The sequence below is a fragment of the Lactuca virosa genome, chromosome 2 (genome assembly GCF_052849685.1).
Source record: "Lactuca virosa cultivar CGN04683 chromosome 2, Lactuca_virosa_CGN04683_v6, whole genome shotgun sequence".
NCBI classification, from domain to species: Eukaryota; Viridiplantae; Streptophyta; class Magnoliopsida; order Asterales; family Asteraceae; genus Lactuca; species Lactuca virosa.
In genome coordinates this window covers 3,272,588-3,282,483 of record NC_136427.1, presented here as the reverse complement: position 1 = coordinate 3,282,483, position 9,896 = coordinate 3,272,588, and the positions used below count along the sequence as shown (strand labels likewise).

The 9,896-nt window shown below is 32.5% G+C and overlaps 2 protein-coding genes across 3 annotated transcripts; one reads left to right on the top strand and one right to left on the bottom strand.

Moving 5' to 3' along the window:
- Positions 1–1,014: 1,014 nt before the first annotated feature.
- LOC145158829 (uncharacterized) lies at positions 1,015–4,715 on the top strand. 2 transcript variants are annotated; one of them, XM_079077675.1, is made up of 8 exons: positions 1,015–1,800; positions 1,919–2,045; positions 2,777–2,873; positions 3,173–3,209; positions 3,310–3,481; positions 3,582–3,729; positions 3,811–3,906; positions 4,329–4,715. In XM_079077675.1, the coding sequence occupies exons 1-6, from the start codon at positions 1,567–1,569 to the stop codon at positions 3,593–3,595; spliced, it is 681 nt and encodes a 226-aa protein (XP_078933801.1). In that variant the 5' UTR covers positions 1,015–1,566; the 3' UTR covers positions 3,596–3,729; positions 3,811–3,906; positions 4,329–4,715. The 2 variants fall into 2 exon arrangements, with proteins under 2 accessions (XP_078933801.1, XP_078933800.1); XM_079077674.1 differs by having other exon boundaries at positions 1,022–1,800; positions 3,628–3,729.
- Positions 4,716–5,529: 814 nt separating this feature from the next.
- Positions 5,530–9,080, bottom strand: LOC145158828 (NAD(P)-binding Rossmann-fold superfamily protein). Its single transcript, XM_079077672.1, has 5 exons — positions 8,747–9,080; positions 7,925–8,267; positions 7,524–7,795; positions 6,909–7,105; positions 5,530–6,075 (listed from the first exon to the last, which is right to left on the bottom strand). The coding sequence occupies exons 1-5, from the start codon at positions 8,934–8,936 to the stop codon at positions 5,641–5,643; spliced, it is 1,437 nt and encodes a 478-aa protein (XP_078933798.1). The 5' UTR covers positions 8,937–9,080; the 3' UTR covers positions 5,530–5,640.
- Positions 9,081–9,896: the final 816 nt, after the last annotated feature.

Sequence of the window (9,896 nt, the reverse complement as noted above, 5' to 3'; positions counted from 1 at the left end):
GCAAGTTTGCTTATTCATGCATGCCCCGAGAGAGCCCCACTTTCAGTTCATGAAGAAGATTTTTCGGTATCTACAGGGCACCATTGACTATGGTATTCAGTTGGTTGCTTCCCCATCACACACTTTGGCTGTTTACTCTGATGCTGACTAGGGTGGATGCTCTGACTCTCGCAGATCTACCTCCGGCTATTGTGTATTCCTTGGCCAGAATCTAGTCTCTTGGTCGTCTAAACGACAACCTACGATCTCCCGATCTAGCGCTGAAACAGAGTATCGAGGAGTTGCAAATGCTGTCTCAGAGACCACATGGTTACGAAATTTGTTACTTGAGTTGCATGTTCCTCTTCGCAAGGCGACGATAGTCTATTGTGATAATATTTCTGCGGTTTATCTGTCTCATAATCCAGTTCAACACCAGCGCACAATATATTCACATGAAACACCATCTCCACGATCCAAATCCTATGGAAATTGTTTGGCCGTAAACCATCACTATATATATATATATATATATATATATATATATATATATATATATATATATATATATTCCATTATCGATTTAGAATAAGAAATGATTCCAAAATAAAACTATTTGCGGCCATTGAAAGAAAACCAACCTCAAAAGCAAACTATTCGTAAAAAAAAATAATACACCCCGATCTATTGTGTGTCCATTGAAATATGACTTATTTCCGAAATAACCTATATCACCGTAAACAAAACTATTCCCTCTCCCTGCGTGCTCATTGGAATATTACATGTTTCTGAAAGGGAAACAATTTACAAAATCAAACTATATGCGACCCTCCAAATAGAACGTTCAAAATCTATTCACTCTTGTTGCTTTGCGTGGGCAAACGATTACTATGGGTTCTGAACCTAATCACACCAAAAATAAAAGCCAAAAAGAACGTAACAAAAAAAAGTTATGGATGAAAATCAAAATTTTGAAAACCCGACAAATTTTAAAAAATCAAATGTAAGTTCAAAAACAAACAAACAGATTTGTTTCAACTCCTCATCTCTTTCTCTCGTCACTGTCAAATAATCTGGTTCTTCTTTAAATTTTCAATTTTGACACCAATTTCTCTATGTAAGTACTAATCATTCGCTTATCTCTGTACATATTAGATTTTCACGAAATCTTTTTTTCATTTTGGAGTAAACAATTTCGATTTGTAGAAGATAAAAGAAGATTCTCGTTAAAGTGCTTCATTCAAACTCAAAAAAAGTAGTTTGATTTCTTCGGCATAACCCCACCACTATCATTACATGATACCAGTTCGTTGATTATTGTGCAGCTAATTGCTCCACCCACCTCCTTTTCGCCTGAATTTTAGGGTTTTCGCTCCTTCGCAATTTCAAATTAATATTCCTTCTGGTGGTGAAATCATCTTGATTTCCCTGTTTCTCGGTCTCAAAATTTTCAATTTAACTTCCCACTTTTGTACACAGCGTTTCTCTTTTTTTTTTCTTGATTGATCGTACTTGTGGTATATTTTGGATTCACTTTACTTCTTAGAATATCTTCTCCTTATCAAAAAGAGAAAGGGTGGTCTTCTCATGGCGTTTCAGCCGTCGGATCGACCAGGTCCAAGCTCAGGATCGAGTTCAAGTTCTGGATTTCAGCATAATTCCCCTTTTGGTGATACCACTTTGACTAAAATTTTTGTCGGAGGGCTTGCGTGGGAGACACAAAGTGAAACTCTGCGACAATACTTCGAGCAATTTGGAGAAATTTTTGAAGCTGTTGTGATCACTGATAAGAACACTGGCAGATCCAAGGGCTATGGTTTTGTGAGTATTATCGTGATTTTAATTCTTCTTTTTTTTTTTTTTGTAAAATATACAATAAGCCATGCATAATTCGTGTATCTATTTTGAAATATTGAATGGATATGTGTGGAGGATTTAGGTGACTTTTCAAGAACCTGAATCTGCAAGGAGAGCATGTCTTGATCCTGCTCCGGTTATTGATGGGAGACGAGCAAATTGTAATTTGGCCTCACTTGGAAGGCCTCCTCGGCATTCGTTGCCATTTGGTAAAAAAAATTATTTTTATAAAAGACAATTTTAATGAAACTTCGTGTTTTCAGGGCGAGTTTGGCAACAAACTTTCGCGAGTTTTTAGTTTTTTTTTTTTTTTTTAAATAAGAGCTAAAAGCTTTATTTTAGAACAAAAAAAATCCTAATCCGAAAGCTATTTCGAGTAGTGTTTAAAGAAATACTATTGTAACAAAATTACTAGGTTATCCTTAAGAAAAATCACGAATATATTTTTATATTGGTCAAAAGATTACAAGCTTACAGTTAAATTTGCCAAACAATTCTATACAAATAGAAGCTACAACTTCCAGCTCCGAATAAAAGCTACAACTTCATGCTACCCACTATTTTTGCCAAACATACCCTTAGTGGATTAAATGATTAAGAGTGTGTTTGGTGGTTGCGGAAAATTTTCTAGTTTTCCATGAAAATTTTGAAAACGCTTTTGGTTGATTCAGTTTTATAAAAATATTCAAGAAAATGAAATTTTTTTGTTTTCCAAATTTTATGTAAATTAGAAAAGTAATTTTTATAGTTTTCCAAAGTTTTCTAAATTTCTAAGATGGAAAATGAAAACTCCACCGTTCCAACCAAATGCGTTTTCTAAAATTTTCATTGAAAACTGAAAATGAAAACTCAACTCTATTTTTTGAAAATATTTTCATAGAAAATGAAAACAGTTTTCCATAACCAAACGCACCTTAAATGTTTTGGTTTCTTGTGGTAGGATCTTTGAGATCACCAACGCCTTATTTTGGAAGTTATGGCTATCAACAACATCTTCCTTATAGTTACCAACAAGGATTAACATATCCCTCATACACGTAAGTTGTTTTTCTATTTGATTATATTCTTATTATTCACTTGTATATATGTGTGTAGTCTTACATTTTATTAGTTATAGTTAAATATTGTATTCAACAGAGTTAAACTCATACATTGTATTTATACTTATAATATAAAAAAATTCATATAAATATTGTATTCACCATGCCCTTTCCATTCCTTTGTTATTTCATTTTCATTCCATTCCTATGCGATGTTTTCTAGTTTCTATGTAATTATTAGTATGCACAACACAAGTACATGTAGTTATATGGTACTTGCTATTTTATTTGTGCAGGTATCCAACATTTGGTCCCGAATACGTCTACCCACAGGTCAATAGTGCATACCAACAAAAATTTAATCACATGTCTTAATTATAGTAATCTTATAATTCTCACCTTCTTGAAAGACCTATTTACTTTTTTTTAATAGGGAATTTACAATCCATATGTGGGTCAGCAACAATATGCTCAGATATATGGTGTACCCAACACACAAGTGTATCCATACAACCAAACATTGAGTGGTCAACAGATTTTTCAATTTGGTGGGCCCGGTTATAACGGAATTCAAACTTCTTCAATTCAAGCACCATATCCAACAGGTATGCCAAACATGGAATATTTCTTTACATTTGTATGGTTATAATCGTATGGGAAATTGCTCATATCTGTAGTGATGTATGTATGTGTTTGGTATATTAGGTAAAATGGGTTAATGTTGCTTGCTTTTGGTTTGTGTTATGATCAGGTGTTGCAGGGCCTATTTCGGTAGTTCCTGCACCACCACAACCACAGTTCATTCAAGGGGGAGGTTCTGGAGCAAATGCAGGAGGGTAAATATTTGGTTAAGGTTAGTGCATGGGTTGTTGATTTTTGTTCTGGTAATCAGTCAAAATATGAGAAAAGAAAACTCAATAATTTGTTTTTGTAGGTGTCCATAGATTGCAACATGATTATGAGCAACATTAGTGCTACTTGAGTGGCAGGGGCCTTTGATTTACCCTTGCAACCTATTCGCATTCTAGAGGTACCATTGCAACATGTTTCATGTAAACATTAACTTTTGTCTAATTTACATATTCGGTCCCTGTACTTAGCACCATTTGTTTCAAGATGTTAACCCTTGTAAAACAAGGGGCAAACAGCATTTCTAAGAATTTAAAAGCTTGAAACAGACTGTTAGGATCAAGACCAAAAGCATCATGGATAAAATAAATACCAAATTGTAAAATGGTTTTTTATTGACCTAAACGAAAAAAAATTACATAAGCAAAAGGACCAACTTGTAATTTTGTCTAGTAAGGGTGAGTTCAAAACATAACCAAATTAGAGTAACTACTTTTAATTATTTGAGTTGTGTGGTTTTCTTAATTATATAATTTAGAGTAACTACTTTTAACCTCATTCTAGTGCATAAATGATAAACCTGACGATACTTTTGTGATGCAGGTCATATACAATCATGCTCACCAGAGAAGGTATCTTCCGATTTGCTTCTAGTGATGGGAGAAGTTATTGTCCAATTTGCCTCTTCTTCCTTAGTGCCACCACTTGGCTTCTTGGTCTACTGGTATTATGGAATACCGGTAGAAGTCGGTGTCCATGGTTCTATGTAATAAACAAGAACTGACATTGGAATCAACATATGATTCTTGTTAAATTCACAATGCCTGTTGTTATTATCCTGTCTCCCAAAGGGTGGGGGCTCAGGATCTTCTTTTACTTAAAAAAGCATAATTATGTGTTTATGTGGCTTGGTGCTTTTCACTTATAATACGCTGCTTTTAATCAGCAATCAAACTCAATCCAATCGTTTATTGTTCATTAGTAACTTAATCCAATTTTGCATTATTTTAGTTATTTGCTAAAAGGACCATATAAATGGAAGTGTGTCATCACTCATCACATTGACTATCATTTTTCATACTTTAATATAATAACCACTGGTATTTCGTGTATTAGTAACCGTGAACTAGCGGATTTGTTTTTCTAACGCAAACCATCACTACATAACATTTTTTGACACTTCATTTTTTGCTGAGGAATATAATTTCTCTTCACTAAAGAGTCATGAGATCATCTATTTCTATATGTTTAAGGGTGTAAATATTATATCTTTAGATATTGATCTGATTATTGTATTATAATTCTTAGCTCCTTCTAAATGTGGTCATTCGTTATCATTTCGATGTGATTGTGATTCAATATAAAAACACATGAAGTATGTTGTTTCTTAGTCGTTATCAATTGTTGGTGTTCCACCTCCTTCTCTCCATATCAATATGATCATTTTAGTGAATAACTTTTTTTTATTTATTGAAACAAATATAGTGTATGAACAATTTTTAGTTTATTTAAAAGATAAACAAATATCTAAATCAATTATGTTATTTCAAAACAAGCTAAATTAGTTATTAGTTATTTTAAATATTTATATAAACTTAAAATTAAGTATAAAAATTAAAATTTTGAAAAAATATATCATTAATAGTCTCTATTGGTAGAGAATAAAATATAATTTCTTTTAAATTTCGTTTTTTAAGAAATAATCTCTAATTTGTAATTTATAAAGTTTGTTAGAATAGAAATATGACATGTGGCATGATAAAGTGATTTTCATAGATGGAAGTCAGAGTTTTGGTAGAGAAGAGATTGTAAATTCTGTTTTCTTTTTTTAATAGAATCTTTAGTCATATAAGTAAAACCAATCTTCATGATTCACCAACAAAGATAGTCTTAACAATATGAAGAGTTAATACACCTATTTCTTGGCCCTCTTCAAGAGAAATTTCAAGGAAAAAACCCCAAGCACAAAAGTTTGCCAAAACCACCCTCTGGAATTCCCTGGATCCACTCTCTTAGCCAATCTCCAAGCATAAACAGCTTCACCAACATGCATTGCAATGGCCCAAGCTGCCAGTATCCTCAACACCAACATGGAACGTAAGAAGAAAAGGCATATGGATCGAAGGAGTGGCACAGGCGTAATATCAGGGAAAAATGCGGCTGCAATTACTGTTGACATTCCAAACACGCAGAAGAACCATGCGTAGATTGTGGGCCCATCTAAGCTTTTTCGTTTTTGTTCTTGGTAGAATGAGATGGTGGTAGCCATGCCTTGTTGAGGGGTTGTCATTGGGGTGTACCCCAGCTCCTGTTTTGCTTTTAGGTAATTAAAATAATGGGTCACACCCACCTACATATACCAAAAACAAAAAGTATAAATAGAGTTGGTTTGACCAAAAATATAATACAAAATTTTGTCATCGTGGTGTGAAAATTGTAATTTCTTTCTTTTTGATATGGTCCCCAACGGAACTTTGTTGCTTTTTTATCCATGTGGCTTCATTTTTGGTTATCAACTTATCATTATGTATTTTTAATACTTTTTTTATTAAAAGATAAATAAATAAATCATAAATGTGGGCAAAATGATCATTTTACCAGGATTGGATCCAATGCTCTGAAAATATTCGTTACTTTTTGACCCATATGGTTTAATTTTGTTATGGATAGGTCCAATTTTGTTATGGATAGGTTCGCCTATTTTTGGCGTTGTGGTGTGAAGTCCTGGTGAAATTACTATTTTGCCCCTCACTAATGTATTTCTAAAAAATAAAAAATTTCGTGAGGGAAAAATGTCAATATACCATGGTCCCTAAACGAATGTTTGTTATAATATTATTATATGAGTGGTTTCGGTTTGTTTTGGATTTGGTCCTAAGACTCATTCCTGTCTATTTTTGTTGCTAGATCATATGGTAAAATTATCCTCCCTTATCAAATTTCTATTAAAAATACACAAGTTGGGGAAAATTCGTCATTTTACCATATAATTCCAAAACAGAATAAAACCACAGGGAGAAAAAAAAACATCAAAATTCGAAAAGGGGGCAAAATTAAAGCCAAATGAATAAAGAAAACCACAAAATTCTTTTAGGGACCATATCTAAAAAACAATATAGCACAGGGACTGAATTTGTAATTTAGTAGTTAATAATAAATGAAGATAAACATAGTTTAATGAACCTTGTAAACTTCTGCAGGGAGCAACAAGGGTTGAGGAAGCCAAGCACGATTCAACCAAGGATACATGATTGTGTAGAAAATGGAAAATACTTTCCCCAAAAAAAGAGCTCTTGGAAGACTTAATGACGCCTTTGGCATATCATACTCTAAACCTCCCAACAATGGCCGTAGAAATTCAAAAGTGTTCACAGGACAACCTGTTTATCATAATTTTAATTTTAACTATAAAATGAAAATTGTTATTAGAGTAACACCTTTAAAACATAAGTTACAAGCTTACAGCAACAGATGAAAAGGGACACAACACACTTTCTTTATTTGTGCATTATATCATATTGTTTATTTCTATTTCAGCATTGTAGTTTTAACTTTATTTCTTCTTAAGGCGTTGTGCTTTGAAAAATCTACCCAATTATAGCATTTTTTTTTCTTCTTATTAGGATATTATCAAAATCAACCTAGTTATAGCATTGAAAACTGTTTCATGTTGGAATGGATTGCTAATTTGCTATAACTGAGTAGATTTTTCAAAGTAGAATGTTGTAACATAAAGAAATACAAGAAGAATGCTATAACAATAAAAAAATTTTAAAAAAGAAAAAAAGTGAAAATTACCATCTGATATGAAGTATGGCTGGCCAGCAGCAACTGGTTGTTTTCCTCTTCCAGGAATATCATCCAAAAGTCCCATACTTGCAAGAACTAATGCCAAAACCAAGTTATCAATATAAACCCAATCACTTTTCACATTTGAATCCCCAATTTTGAATGGAAGAAGCCCTAATTTTGCAAGACTGATAATTCTGGGAATGTGTCTTTCTTCACCAGGTCCATATATAGCAGCTGGACGTATTGCACATGTGTAAAAAAATTCTCCCTTTTTGTTCCTATAAAACAGTAACCAACAAAAAGTACATTACCCTTTTATAATAAGAAAAAAAAAAAAGAGACTACATTACTAATTCTTGCATTTAGTCGTAAAAAATATTGAAAAAAAATATATATATTATACTTACTTAGAAGGGCGCCCATTGGTTTTAAGCACAAGCTGCTCAGCAATAGATTTGCTTCTGCTATAAGGATCAACATGGATGTCCAAAGGGATATAAGGCAGCCTTTCATTTCCATTAATAATTTCATTTCCAGCAAATACAACATTTGCTGTACTCACATATACAAGTCTCTTGACACCATTTTCATGGCAAGCTTCCAAGACATGACACGTTCCATTAATATTCACATCATCAACTCGCCCAAATTGAAGCATTTCTTTACCAGACATGCCAAATGAAGCTAAGTGGAAAACACAGTCTACTCCACGTAATGCCTTCTCCACATCTTTTCTATTACTGATGTCCCCTAAAAGCATAAATTTCCATCAACTGAGTTGCATATAATATATAGAAATGTCATTGCCCTAGGGCCTAGACCCTAGTTAGCAACTTCAAGTATATTCTGGTAAAGTACACAATCGAATTTCACAAAATGTTCATTGATTTGTTCCCTTTTCCAACTCCATGATGACTTGCAGTTGTCAGTTCATTCTAGCTTTTGTTCAGAAACTATGGTTAAGGATTATAGAAGAGAAGTGCTATGGTTCATAACCTTCTTGGTCCCTGTAGGAGCTTAATGATTAACCTATCTTCTAGAAGATCCAATTGTTTATCCAGTCAATTATTTTCAATCTACTAATTTCTACCACGTTCATAGATCGCATGCAATTAGAACTGAATCTAACTCTAGAATACCTAATTCTCGAACTAAATCAACAAACAAGAAGAATCTCAAATTTCAGCTGAACACATCCCTAATTTTAGAAGAGAAAAAGCAGTTAATACCTTTAACATAGTGGACTCCGATTTTGAGAAGATGATCGGACCAAGGAGAAGTTGATCTTAGATCAAAAGCTCGAACAAGACGCGCGCCTCTACGAACCAGCTCCAAACACAGTGCTGAACCCACAAAACCCAATCCACCTGTAACAACGAACGCCTTTCCCTCTATACCCTCGTTCTCACTCAAATGCATCTCTGCGAATTCGAATTGTGTGTATTTGTGACACGCACAGTATCGATGTGAGTAGCAGAGATCTCTGGATTCGAGGGATCAAAATCAAGGTTGATTTAATCAGCGTTGCGACTTGCGATTTGACCTTTGACTTCTCACTATGCTCGTCTTCGCACCAAACTATCACTCAATTTTACACTAGGCGACCGCTTTGCACGTAACTTTTTTTTACAGCCTTTCATATTCTTATTGATTTGTTCCTTATATTTTATTTTGTGGTTATTTTTAATTAATTTTTTTTATATGATATTTTATGGTTCTTTTTTATTTTATTAATTTTCACATAGGTAAATATAATAATTATAATAAATGCATATCAATTTCATTAATTAACTTTGTTTTAATTTCAAAATTTCTAAATTAAAGTTTCATTAGTTTCCTTTGTTTATTTATTTAAATTAGTTGTTTAATTTAAAAGAAAAACAAACAATTTAATTTTAATAAATCAATATTTTTCTATTTTTTCTTATAAATTCAAAATTCTTAAATGTTTAGAATTTCATATTTTTTTCTTTAAAATGAACTCATGTAATACATGAGTTTTACACCTAATAATCTAATAAAATATTTCGTCTATATGGATCCATATAGAGCTTATGCATAAAAATAATTAAACTATATTTTATTTATTATATTATTTTTAATTGTTGTTAAAATTAATTAGTAGATATAGAGCTAGGTTCAAATGTTTAAAGTAATTATTGTGTTATTGTATGCATAAATATGGGTCAATCAAAATTTAAAATATAATTAAATAATTAAATAAATAAATAAGGGTAATTAGGTAATTTTATAAACAACTTCCACAAATACTTTCCTACAATTATGCTAGTTGATTTTAACCTAATTTATCCCCATTTAATTACCACCGATCTATTTGTACATCGATGAAGGTGAGAAGGAAAGCACGAAGCGGCTGCA